At 53.8% G+C, this 13860-nt stretch overlaps 1 protein-coding gene across 1 annotated transcript in view; it reads right to left on the bottom strand.

The window, feature by feature from the left end:
* TG (thyroglobulin) overlaps positions 1 to 13860 on the bottom strand; it is a 203497-nt gene that overhangs the window by 87284 nt on the left and 102353 nt on the right. Inside the window, exons 38-41 of the mRNA XM_074353110.1 lie at positions 13228 to 13447; positions 11596 to 11689; positions 7972 to 8131; positions 1445 to 1647 (exon numbers count right to left, since the gene is read on the bottom strand). Coding sequence (XP_074209211.1) covers positions 1445 to 1647; positions 7972 to 8131; positions 11596 to 11689; positions 13228 to 13447 — 677 coding nt within the window. The remainder of the gene's footprint in view (positions 1 to 1444; positions 1648 to 7971; positions 8132 to 11595; positions 11690 to 13227; positions 13448 to 13860) is intronic.

Raw genomic sequence — 13860 nt, 5'->3', positions numbered from 1 at the left:
AATGGAGGTTGCCAAGGGCTGGAAGGAAAGGAGAATGGGAGTTCTTGTTTAATAGGTACAGACTTTCTGTTTGGGATGATGAAAAGGTGCTGAAAATGATTAATGGTGATGGTTGGACAACATTGTGAGTATCCTTACTGCCACTGAGCTGTACACTCAGAAATGGTTAAGATGGGAAACCAAACCAAACCAGCAAACAAACAAAACCCTCCAATGGCTCCCACGCCCTCAGGGTAAAACCCAAGGTGTTCAGTGCAGTCTGGCTGATCTCTGCTCCCAGGCCCACGCCGCATGACAGGCAGGTCCCAGTGAAGAGCCAAGCTCTCCCTTGGTGCCAGGACATGTGCGTATGTCACCCTCGGCATCAGCTCAAACATCCCCCTCCCCAGGAAGCATTCCCGGACACCCCCTCTTTCCCTGAAGCTTGCTTGGGGCCTTCTCTCTGAGCTGCTCTGACCCTCCTTTGAATATCTGCTTTAAGTGTTTGTCCCCTCTCCCCTCAGAAAACAGTAAGCTTTCTGAGAACTAAGACATGTTTAATTATTTAGAACAGCATTTCCAGCACTGAACATAGTACCTGGCACCAGTTGGACATTCAATAAAATGAAAAGCTAATCAGTGACAGAACAGACATCAGGGCCTTTGCTGTGGTCAACCAGGTTATTTCTTCTGTCATAAGTATTCCATCATCATCATCAACATTATCATATCATCTCCATCACCACCTCCATCATCATCATCACCATCACCACCACCTCCATCATCATCATCTCCATCATCATCATCAACTTCATCACCACCATCGTCATCATCACCTAGTAGGTACTTCAGAACATCTAGGAGAATCCAGAGTGCTGAGTTCTATTCTTTGCCTTCATTCAACAGTCAACAGACCTTTGCTGTTCTGTGCCTCAACCCATAACTGCGACCCAGCTGCCTGCCAGCAGCACGGGCTGTTGAGGAAACCAGACAGCTTAAGGGAAGATTCCAAGTGTAAACCTGGAGAAGATCTGGGAAGCAACACTGGGAAATAGATGAGCATTCTCTGGGTTCTATTTCTCTTCTGTGTTGGGTGTAGTTCAGCATCATATTGGTTAAATATACCATTATCATTAAAATTCTAGAACGCTTTCCATCCTACATTCCATCCCCTGATGTTTGTGTATTGACAAGGGAGGTAATCGAGGCTTCAGACCGTTAAACCTTAATGAGGCACTCTCAGGAAATAGAAACACTTTCCTGTTTAGAATTATCAGCATTTCAGATATGAGTGGACAGCAGTCTGATGAGCCCTGCAGCATCCTGGCTCACGTGTACATGGAAAGATGGCAACAAGCAGGACACGGATTCAGAACAAAGGATAAAGGAAATCCAAGCAATTGAAGCCAACAGGGGCAAGAGAGGACCACCTTCAGCAAGCCTGAAGGCAGAACAGCTGACTCACCATCAGCACGGCTCTCCGGAAGAGTCTGGAGTTGGTGGCCCTGGTAGTTAGAAGGTGGATGCTGGCCACTTCGGCTCCGCCACGGTCTGCTGCCAGGGTCACTCGCCGAGGGTCCCCACCAAACACTCTGATGTGGGTCTGCACCCAGGTCAGAGCCGCCACCTGGTCCAGCAGCCCCCAGTTGCCACTCACCTCACCGGACCCTTCAGAAAGAGGAAAGCACTCAGTTGAGTTGATCCCTCTTTTTTTTTTTTTTTCATGGAATTCAGTAAATACTTACTGACACACGCACACACACAAATAGAAACATCTCTTCTCCTTGGCATTCGGGATACCCACGTCTATGCCCTTCTGCCATCCTCTGTAGATCCTCCTTGTCTACACCACTAACTACCCCAAAACCCTAAGCCTGTTCTGGTTGGAGCTGAGGCTCACCCCTGTCTTCTCTGGCTTCCCTCCAGGGCACCTCAGCAGACCCCATGGCTTCACCTGCGTGAGGATGACCCTCGGGAGTATGCCAGCAGCCCGCAGCGCTCTCCCACGCCCAGGCCCCTCACATTCCTCCAGGAGGCTGTCTCATGGTCACCTCAAGTCCATCCAGTCCCAGAGGGAATGGATTCTCAGTCTCCTGAGCACCCCAGCCAGCAGCATTTCCAGAGGTTCTCACCTTCTCCTCCAAACGCAGCACCGCCCACCCACTCTGCTATTGCACAACCTCATTCTGCCACATCCCCGCATCCCCGCTTCCCCCGCAGGTGCTGCAGGCTCTGCTTCCACTGATCTCCACCCCATCTCTTCTCAACGCTTCTCATCAGCTTCCTGTATCTGCACATTCCTCCCTCCAGTGAAGTCTCCATGACATATCCAGAGTGGTCTTCTAAACCTATCATTTTGATTATCTCTCTTTCTGACACACACATATCCCCTGCAATACACCAACACATGCACACACACAGACACACACACACACACATCCTGTCCCATCCTATGTAAAATCTCCCATCTCATCCCACTGTCCTTAGAGCATAATCTCAGTTCTTCTAATGCACTGAAACCCACGGGACCGAGTCATCCATCTCTCGGGCCGCATCTCCTTTGTCCCCTCCCTGTGCCTGAGCTGCAGCCACCCAAGCTTCCATCAGATGCTCAGACACACCAGCCCCATCCTCCCTGAGGCCTGTGCTTGGCACCTGTCATTTCTTCCACCCAGAGCCCTCCCTCTCCCCTTGGCTTTCCTCCCTCCCTCCTCTGGCCCAGTCACCCTCCAAGTCTTAAAGCTACACCATCAGTTCATAGGCAGCACTCAGGGAAAGGGAGGGTGCCCTTTCAGAGTATTTATCACTGCTGTCTTCCCTGCTAGACTGTGCCCCTCACGAAAACCAACGACACACAGTAAGACCCGGCTAAATGTTAGATGAATGAATGACTACGCTTATGATGAACACAATTCAGTGTCGGATGAGAAACTATCAGCAAGAACCCATATTCCCCAACAGAAAAACAGAAAGACCTCGCAACCCAGTGCCCAGCCTGGTGTTCACAAAGCCGACGAGAAGGCCAGCGCAGGGGACACAATGGTACAAATCACTCCTCCAGATGGGGAGACGCTCAGAATTTCTTCAAGCTCATTTTCATGTTCTGGGTTTAGTGAAGCCATTGGCACCGTCCCCTCTGCGGACTTTTCTGGATTGCCTGCACATTCCATTTGTCTCCAAGGTCTCAGGGAGGGCAGGAAGGCAGGACACCAGCTGAACAGGACCCAGTCCTGCAAATCTGGGAAGTGATGCCTGCAGCCTGCATTTCCAGACAATGGAGGTGGGGATCGTCCCTGACTCTCACATCCGATGTCCCAGCTCTGCACTTACCATGCTGACTTTCTGGGAGCTACAGACCCCTGGGAGGTCAGAGTTGAGGGTGTATTCAGGAGGCAGGTCTGACCTGGGCTTCACCTCATACCAGGCACTGTGCTAGGCACTTTAAAGAGCAAGACAGACAAGACCCTGGCCCTCTGGGCAGACAGCCTCAGGGATGCGCATACAGAACCGCCAGCTAGCTGGTCTGAGATAGCGAGTCCCATCCTTTCCTTTGCTGGTGGGGAACCTGAGACTTGAAAGAGTTACTTTTGGTGTGAGAAGCAAATCTGAGGTAGAGCTGGCACTTAAATCTCACCTCATGCTCAGAACTCTTTGTCCTAACATTCAGTCCAATTCAACCAACATTTGTCAAAAAAATCTATGATGTGCAAGGCACTGTTATTTTCATTAAAAATTTTTAAGTACTCTATGGAACTTTCTCCGCTTGGAAGCCTCCATAACTCCCTCATTCCTACTACATTCACTCTAATTCCTTCCTGGCTTTTCCACTCCTGTGAGATCGACCCACCAGCCCCTCTGAGCAGCCTTGGTGAGCTCCCTTCACCTCCCAGCACCGGCGTCATCCAGCCATCAGGGCCTGCTCATCATCTGTGTTCACTGCCCTGCAGTCTGGCCGTGGCTGAGCCCCATTCTCCTGCCCCACCTGGCTCAGCCCCTCCGCAAACACACCACGTGCAGCGCTGCCAGGGGTGTGAAACTGGAGCGCGCTGCTCTCTGCTGGCCCGGCGCACACGGTCCAGGAGGGAGACGGTTATGAGTGGAAGATTTCTGGACGGTGTGAGAACGCTTCTCTCCACCTGCCTCACCCGACCCTGGTCTACCCCTATCCCTCCTCCGATCTCCCGCCCCCGATCAGAACTCCCCAGCAAACATTCGGTTATTCATTCCCTCACTGTCTAACTAGCTCTTGCTTGCTCATTTGATTTCTTCAACTAGCCCTCTAAAGCTCCTTAGCTCAATTCTGGGCTCCCATCGGGTTCTCACCCAGGTCTTGTTGATGTCCATCGATAAGAGGTGTCACGGTGTAGGGGCTTAGCACACGGTTATGAAGCCAGATCAGCCGGAGGTGGAGTCCCCTCCACCACCTACTAGTTGTGTGGGGCCCTGGACAAGTCACTTCATGGGACTTGACTTTCCTCATCTGTTACCTACCTCGTTAGGTTGTTGCAATGATTGAATTAGTTAATATTTGTACAAGGAACAGAACAGTGCAGTGCCTGGCATAAAGCATGATAGAAGTTGCTTGGTTTTTCTTAAATAAAATAAAGCAGGCTTCAGTCCCAGCAGCCCCTCCCAGATGCCCTTCGCGGGACTGCCCGTCTTCAGTAGAACTTGCGCCTGTGATGGGTCTCCTGCTGGGCAGGACTCTGCCCATTCTTACGGATCAGAAAGGGTAGCCGACCCTCTCAGGAGGGAGGCCTCCTAGGGCCCCAGGGACGATGCAGTAATGGGGATGTTACCATGCCCAGCCTTCTGTCTGGCGTCTGGACTGAAGCTCACTTCCTCTCTCCTGTGCCCGGCAGCGGGCCTGCGGGCCACGGCCCACCCACTCCTCTGAGCCCACCTACCACTGAGAAGGATAATCACTGTGCCCCGTGCCCCCAGGGTCCATCCCGCCTGCAGGGTCCAGGCTGGAAAAACAGCCCCCGCCCCGGCCCACCACCAGCCCCCTCTCCTTCCTCACTGCCCTGCATCAGGACCCGCGCTCCTCTAAGTACCACTGGGCTGGGGCTCCTCTCGCAGAGAACTTGTCCAGCGGCCGCAGGGCTGGCGCGTGCTTCTATTGTCATCTCTCCCCACCCCTCCCTCGCTGTGCCTCTGGAGGCTGGTGCTTTCGGGGGGTTATTTTCACCCTGGGCTACAACAGCAGGCGCTGCCCACATTTATCACATGAAATTATGTACATGAAGCGGCGCCTCAGCCTGACTCAGTAAATGCCAGGGGCTGCTGCTATGCGCCAGATGCAGGCCGAGACCTGGCCACAGCACAGCCCTGGCCCGGGAAAGGAAAGGGGCGTTAACCCCTGGGAGCCCCTGCTGGGTGCCAGCAAGGTTCTAGGTGTTTGCCTTCACCTGCCTGATCTCAGGAGAGACTGGCAGCCTGGGATGGGGTGTGGAGGGAGGGAGCCGCCCAGAGCCTCTGCACCCCACAGAGCAAGGAGCTGCCCCCAGACCTGGTCTTTCTCGGGTGCAAAGCCTGTGCACCATGCAGGACAGCAGCCTGTGGCTGGCCCTCAAAGCCACCCAGCTCTTTCTACACCTGTGTCCTGAACTGCAGTTTCCAACTATTTAAAATGGAAAAGGGGAGAGATGGACAGGCGGAGCTCAGGGGTGCTTCAGGGCAGTGAAACTATCCAGTAGGAATGATGGACACATGTCATGACACAACGTACAGCACAAAGGTGAGCCCTAATGTAAGTGTGCACTTCAGTGGCATCAATGCACGATGGTCGTAACAGGGGAAACCAAGCCTGTGGAGGAGGCAGTATGTGGGAGCTCTGTGCTTGCTGCTCAGTGATTCTGTGAACTTAAAACCACTCTAAATAATGCAGCCTATGATATGCATTAAGTGAGGAAGGGGGCGACGTGTTGGGGAGCCTGTGTTTGTGCCCTAGCTGCCCTGTTCTGTCTCAGTTTCCTGACTGGTTGATGGCTTCCCATGGGCTGAACTGCAGGAAGCTCCAGGTAAGAGATGTGAAAGCTCTGGGATGTGGGGGTACTGAGAGGTCTAGTGAATAAAGCAAAGAAAAGCTGCCTATGGCTAAATGAACATAAAAGATGGATCCCACTCTGTACGCGGAAGAATGAGGAATTCAAAGGGTGTTTCTAAGCATCAAAAGAGCAAGCTACAATATATTTCTTCTTCTAGTTTCATCAGTGGGTTTTAATGCCCAGTGTGCCATGCACAACCACGCACAATCGTGGGGCATGAAGTTCCTTAATCTCTCTGAGCCTCACCGTCTCATCTGTGAAATGGCCACAGAGGGCTGACCTCACGGAGCTGCCTTGAGAATGAAATGACGAAGTCCAGGAAAGATGCCTGGTGGAGACCAGTGCTGGGCGAGGGTAGCTTTCCTTCCCTCTGACTAACAGCTTTGCTTTAAGCACAAGGAACAGGCAGCGTTGCAAGTCAGGAATGAGAAGTTTAGGTGCTCTGGAAATTTCGTTTGCCTCCCCCGACACTGCCCTGCCGGCAGCAGAAATGAGTTTGCCTTCCCAGAAGCACAGCAAATTCTCACTAAGACTACAGCCCATGAAATCATAATCCCCTGCCCTGTCAGGGACGGTGACATATGGAAATTTGCTCTCTTCTGTCTGGAAACGCTCTGAGCCCCCGCGTCAGCTGCGTCTGTGAACAGCGCACCCGAGTGTGCTCAGCAGGGTGGGCTCTGAGTTTGACCGTCTCTTTCTCTAAAGGAGCTACTGACTTCACAAATCGTCGGTTGTGTGTTGGAAAAGAGGAAAGGAAACCCAGGAGAGCATCCAGAGCTCCAGCAGCCGCCCTTGCTGCCCCGAAGGACAATCTGAAATCTGCTCATCATCCACGCTTCCGTGTTCCCCTGCGCTCGTTGCCCATTTCATGTTTGTCGTGCAGGCCTAGAACCTTCCTTAGGACCCCCACTTCCCAGCACTCCTGGCCTCCGCTCCTGCAGCCCGCCTGCCCACTCACCCACACTCTAGAGGAGCCCGTCATTCTGGCCACGCCACATCCCACCCACCCAGCCACACTTAGTGGACAAGACATTCCGGGTCTTAAACAAGATCCCTGGAGAACAGAGATGAGCCCAGTGCTTGTTCTCGAGGACCTGTAAAGCCCATCACAGCCTCCAAAGCCTCTTCCCACGCAGTGCCTCACTTGAGCCTCACAGTAACTTTGGAAGTTGGGTAAAATTATTCCCACTTTACAGAGGAGAAAACTGAGGAAGGGTTTTGTCCAAGTCACACAGACAGTCAATGGCAGAGCTGGCCCTTGGCGCTTCAGACCCCCAGACCTGCGTGTCCGCCCTCGGCCACGGCTGCCCCTCCACTGCCCTGCCATCAAGGGCACTGGAAACGGTGGATGATGGTGGAATTAGTCCAAGCCTCAATTCTGCCCTGGGGGATGGTGGGGAAGGTGGAGGGAGTAACCAGAGTGATAAAGGGGCTGGTGACTGGATGGGGACAGGTCAACATTCACAAGTGATGCTGGAATTAAAGGGGAAGCAGAAAGCATGACCCGTGCAGCCCTTACTCCAGCAAATGGCTCCTGAGGGCCCGAGAGCCCTAATCCACCCTGAGAGTCTCCAGGGCAGGTCGACCTGGTGGTGAATCCTGGCTCTGATCTTTCCTGATCCTGTGAGTTCGAGCAGGTGTCCAGCCCTCTGGGGTTTCAATACACATACGTGCACACACACATCTCACAAGATAAAACACGCAATGTAGTCGGAACAGCCTCAGAAGCGTTAAGCATGAGTTTAACCAGTGGCCCCGCTGCTCAGCTATGGCGTCAGCAAGGCTGGAGGGTCTCACGAGTGCTGGTCGTGCCCCTGCGTGCCCAGCTGGGGGATGGCCAGGGACCAGGATGGATGGGGATTCGTGATGAAAGGACTAAACACACACAAAGCACACACTCAGCTCAGGGGGCTGGCGGCCTCCACCAAGCCCAGCCACTCACCGGAACCCAGGAAGCCAAAGACGCCCACTCGGTAGCTGGCAGTGACCACAATGAGGTTGCCAACAGCAGCCAGGAAGGAGCCGTCCACGGCCAGCCGTCCTCCGCTTGGCCTGCCCTCCGCGGCGTTGTGGAAGAACACCAGCACGGATGCGTTGGGGGCCTGTAGGGGTTGGAGAAACTGGGGGCTCCAGGTGGCCCATTTTCACCCACCAGAGCCGGGAGAGGGGACCGTTCCCACATAGGCGCCAGATTCTGGGCCTACAATGACTCTTTTGCCAGCTCTGCCCCGGTCATGCTTAGTCTCACGTTATGGGCTGGATCGTGTGCCCCCCAAATTCACATATTGAAGCCCTAACCCCGGTGTCCTCAGAATGTGACTGTATTTGGGGACAGGTTCTGAAAAGAAAGGGCCCTACTCCAGTGGGACTGGTATTCTGATAAGAAGAAATTAAGACACAGACACACAGAGGGGGCCTTGCAGAGACACAGGGAGGAGACGACAGTGATCTATGGATCACGACCTCGGGGGGAAACGACCCCGCAGACACCCTGACCTTGGACTCTCGGCCTTCAAGATCTTGATAAAATACATTTCTGCGGTTTAAGCCGCCCAGTCTGTGGCACTTTGTTAGACCTGCTCAGTAAATTACCAAACCCGAACTCACAGATAAGGAAACCGAGGGTCCTCGAAGGTGAAGCCACGTCACCCACACTGCCCAGTGGGCGAGTGCGGGGTGACCGCCCGCTGCAGGCCCGGGTCCCGGCCCCCAGCCACGCAGCTCCCCCTCCCGTTACTGTTCTGTGCCCTCCCTGGGGAGTCCTTGAGTTTGGTCACCATGACTGAACCCCACACTGTCAACCCAGAGTCACTTGTGTTAAGTCCTGAGAAGAGCCAGGCACTGCGCTGAGTGTTCACCCGTGTCAGCTGCTCGGTCTGCAAACAGCCCTGTGAGGCTGGTGTATTGTAGTCATTCCCATTTCACAGATGAGAAGGCAGAGGCTCAATAATGCCATGCAGCGTGTCTAAGACCACACAGCTAGGGAGTGGCCAAGCTGGGGTCTGAACCCAGGCTGACCCTTTTGTATCAGAATATCACATTCCACGTGGGGGACCGGATGCCCCACTCCATGCTGGGGTCAATGCAAGGCTTGGGGGGGCTCTCACTCGCTCGGACCCTGACTCCCTGGGCTGTGACTTCTCTGCTCCGAGTGTCCCAGGCTCTGACACACAGATACTCTCCTCCCCAACAGCCAGCACTGACCGAGACCAGCCTGGGTGGGTGCTGTGCTAAGTATGCTCACCCAGAACGTCTCATCAGAGATCCCACCCCACAGGGTAGATGCCACAGGGGCTCTAAGCACCCCCATCCTACAAGTGCAAACAGAGGCTCAGAGTGCTGGAGTCACTTCTTAAAACACCTGTGCAGACAAAGGGGCTAACCAGAGTTCTGCCCACCCCGCCTGCCCCACCCCGCCACGCTCCTGGGCTCTTCCCTCTGTGACACTCCATCTAGTATGTGTCACCACTTGGCGGGATGGTTAATTCTTCAAATACAAGGCCTTCTTAAATGCCATAGAAAAAGGTCAGCTCTGGTGGCCGTGGTTTCATTTGCTGTGGGCTCTCGGGTCTGGGAAAGGCCCTGTATCCCCTTCCTAAAAGTACCCTGAGTCATTTTATTGGGGAGCACCAGCGAGAGAGAAGGCCATTTGGTTCATGCCAGCAAAGGTCAATGAAGCCGGGGCAAGGGGCGGAGGTGAGGGTCAGCTCTCAGCCTCTGCGACCCCACTGGCCAGAAGGAGGTACCCAGGTGCTGCCCCAGCCCCACAGGGTCTGTCACTTTGGGGCCCGTGTGCTGCCGTGGCATTCCAGGCTCCGGCATCAACACTCCTCCACCAAGACCAGGAAGGGGCGACGGCACAGCCCAAGACAGAGATGGCGCGGCTCCCTTTGGGAACCTCCTTAGGGGTTAAGAGCTCTGGATGTGGAGTCAGGAAATGAGGGTCAAGTCTCCACTCAGCCCAGCTGTGTGTCATTTAAAAAGTCACGAAGGCTCTCTTAGCCTCAGATTCTGCACCTTTAAAATGAGTAGAGAGAAAACATATATTTTTTTTCCTCCAAGAGTTGATGCGAAGACCAGTGAAATCATAAATATAAAGGTGGTCTATAATCTCTAAAGTTCTGTCACCAAATTTTGTTCACACTTTGGCAAAAGTATGTCCTCACTGGTCACCGTTCGCTGGCCCTAGCAGTGTCTCTGGGACCTGACTGACCAAGTCTACAGCGATCACTCACTAGCTGAGTGCCCTTAGGCAAGTCATCTAACCTCTCTGAGCCTTTTCATCTATACAAGAGAGGTGTCAGGAGGATCAGAAGGAAAGATGCTGTCAGGCGTCCAGCTGACGACAGGCACAGGCCACCAGACGGTCCCTTCCGCCACACCCCCGTCCTCTTTCCAACACGTTCAACATTGTCTGAAGCTCCTATACCACCTAAGTGACAATCTTTTCCTCCAGGCTGAGGGGCCCTTGTCCCTATAAGTGTGATCTCTGTCCCACTCACAGCCATTCCCAACATCCCCCTTGTCAGCCACTCATTGGTTACTTGGTATCTATGCATCATTTTATTTAATTCTCAAAGAGCTTTATGAGGAGATGCTATTTCTCTCCCCACTTTCAGAACAGGAAACTGGGGCTCACAGATCTTGAGTTGCCTTCTCCAGGCCAGGGAGGTGGTGGTAAGTGCAGGGCTGGTTTGGAGTCAGAACTTAATTCAACACCCCAGGTATGAGCCAACCGGCACTGGGCAGAGTGGGACTCATCACCTTCTCACTCTAGGCTCCATACCTCTATTAATATGGCCCAGGAGAACCTGCACATTTTGGTGCCCTTGTTGCAAAGCTCACTCAGGTCAGCTGGCTTGGTCAGACCTCCAAAGTGCATTGACTTCGCCCTGCTACTAAGCTAGGGAAACAGGAAGTGGCGACATGGTCACATGTACCATGGGATCTGTCAACATGGGGTTGGTGTCACCAGAAACTCATGTTTCCTAAGGCTCACGAGTTGTGTTTTCTCTCCTGAGCTCTGACCTTTCCCCCAAAATAGGAACATTCAACATCAATGTCAAACATTCTGCATCAGGAGCATAGCTGCTACTTCAGCAGATACAGCCTTCAAAACAGGGCCTGCCCGGAGGCAGGGCCACCGCCCCGGCCCCACCCTCCAGAACGGCCTGAAGGGAGAGATCGCATGGAAAGAAATGCTCGCAGGGTTCTCTCCAAGGGTCTTTCCAGGGAGAACAGCTGCTTTCTTCATTTGCAGATTAATTTGATCTGCTCCATGCTGCCCCAGCCCGAGGCCCTCAGGGGGACCCTGCATCGCTGGCCCTCACCCTCCATCCTCTGCAGCCCCGCTCAGGCCCCATGTGGGGGGGGCTCGAGGACGAGGACGTGAGGAGATCGTGGAAGGGCCAGTAGCACCCACCGCTCACTTGCTCTCAGCCACTCAGGCCTCAGGAAGCCAAGAACCAGCGAGGACAGCGCTGGGTGGACCGTGCCAGCAGCTCTGGGGATGGAAACCTACTAGGGCAGTTTTCAGGGCTAACACAGCAACGGCTGCAGAACTCACCACGGTCTGAGGGACAAACACGTTGAGATACAGGCAGTCTTCACTGACCCCGGGAGACGTGGCCGCTCTGAGGCCTGGCTGCCAGCAGCTGGCCCTGCAGATACAGACTGTGTGACTCGCAGGGGAAATGACCAAGGGGACAGGCCCCAGCCCCCCTTCTCGCCCACCACCAGAAGCAGAGCCCAGCCCACTGCCCTATTCCGAAGGCCGGGCGCCAGTGCAATTAGGCAGCTTCAGGACATGGGAAATGGGAATGGTGAGTAAATGGCAGAAACAGCAGGACCCCCATCATCCCCTTCTCCACGGGCCTGAGGAACATCGCCCAGGGACGAGGTGCTGGCCCGGAGAGAAGGCTGCCCGGACAGAGGAGAGGAGAATGTCTCCTGGGTCCTGAGCCCCTCTTGGCCCCGAGTGTGTGCACCTGCTCACATGGGGTGTTCCAACCTGTTTTCTAAATGGGGACAGAGTCCAGGTGTGCCAGCTGGAGCATCTTCTGGCATAAGAGCTGACACCATGCTTGGGACACACCTAATGGAGGCATGATGGTTGCCCGCCAAGCCTCGTGAGGACTGGGCTCTGACAACCAAGCTCGCCAACTCCTGTCCACTCAGAAGCCTGTGTGACTCAACACCTCACCTGTCAGATGGGTGGATCCCAGCACGGTAACGTGCTCTAGTCAGTGCATGTCTGCTTCTTTTGTTTCCCCGCAGTGGAGGCTTATTCTTGGCTTTCTGCATCTTTCTGCCACTGTCCTAGTTTAAGCCCTCACTTTCCCTCGTCTGGAGTATTCCAGATCCTCCAGTCTAGTCCCTCTGTCTGGCTCTGGGCCTGTGGACCTGCCTGGCAGCCGGCGGTGGGTGGTGATGGACAGAGAGAACTCGGCTGCCTCGGGACAGAGACTGTGGGAAGGGGAGATGCCGGTGGGAGCGAGAGAGGCGAGCGGATGCTCTTTCACAGATACTCTGAATGCTCTTTAATTAGAAAAATCTCAAAATCTTATCCAATCAGTGAAATTTTTTAGAGTGGAGTATGCCTGGAAGGGAATGGGCAAAACTGAAAGAAGTTGATGAGGGAGGAAGATTAGATATGATTTCATTTTTCCTCTTATTTGAAAACTCCTTTTAATATGGTTCCTATTGGGAAGGATAAAAGCACTTTTAAAATATTTTTCATTTGCTCATGTGCTTTTCCTTCTGTGCTAATTTCTTAGCCTCACTGATGTCACACGTGGCCGGGAGGCCGAGTTCCAGCCACGGCCACACTGGAGCACGTGACGCATGCCCCCTCCCGCAGGCATGGCCCTGGAGACCGTCCCTGTAACCTCTGCCGCAGCCTCTCTTTCCCGAAGGCAAAGTCAAGGAAGGTTCCTGGAAGGAACTTTGGAAGGTGTGTGCTGATGAAGGCAGAGTCTCCATCAGCCTGGGTCCCTGCATCACTGCATGGCACAGAGCCCACCAGCGCCTCCATCCCCAGATGGACATCGCGGGACCAAGACAATGTTCAGTCACTGACAAGCAGTGGAGTTTATGTGTTAGGGCGCCCCCTGCCCATGCACGGCTCAAATGCAAACACTCTGCTCTGCTACCAAGTCTCACTTAGATGGCTTAGCATGGGAGAGGGCTTCAACCCTACCGTGGCTTGGTGGCATCCCAGGATCCTGTCCAGTTCAAGGGCTCCGGTGCCCGGAAGCGGCTCTCTGCCAGGGGAGGGGTGGCATACGGAACTCCCAGGAACTGGTCCACCTGCTTCCACGAAGTGCCCACCTGGATGGCCTGGGACCTACCCAGCAGCTGGCCATGGGCAGCGATGGTCGCAGAAGGTACAGATGTCCCAAAGCCAAGCAGAGGGATGTCTGTAGGGGGACGTTGCGGGGGGGGGGGGGTAGGAAGAGAGAAGAGCAGGTGCTCTATTCACAAATACACTGAATATGCTCTAAGAGACAAATCAAAAGCCTAAACACTGCTTTCTGCACTTTAAAAATGTTAATAATTCATTCAGGCCCCAATAGCTTAAGTCTAGTGAAGTTAGTGCTCAATGTGAAAAAAACAAAAAAAAAAAACAAAACAAAACCAGCAAAGACGCCTGATTGTTCCCAGGCAGGGGGTCACACCTTCCCCAGGTGTGCTACCTCACTGATTCTTCCCAGAGGGACTCACCCAGGCCCACAACCCCATACTCAGCCCACAGGGGCCAGATGTCACCACGATTCTCAATTATGTGGATTTTAAAAAGAATAGAGGGCCCCAGAATATGCCATGTTCTGCC

The sequence above is a fragment of the Camelus bactrianus genome, chromosome 25 (assembly GCF_048773025.1).
Source record: "Camelus bactrianus isolate YW-2024 breed Bactrian camel chromosome 25, ASM4877302v1, whole genome shotgun sequence".
NCBI classification, from domain to species: Eukaryota; Metazoa; Chordata; class Mammalia; order Artiodactyla; family Camelidae; genus Camelus; species Camelus bactrianus.
The sequence above is the reverse complement of the archived record's forward strand: the minus strand, read 5'-3'. Positions and strand labels throughout refer to the sequence as shown.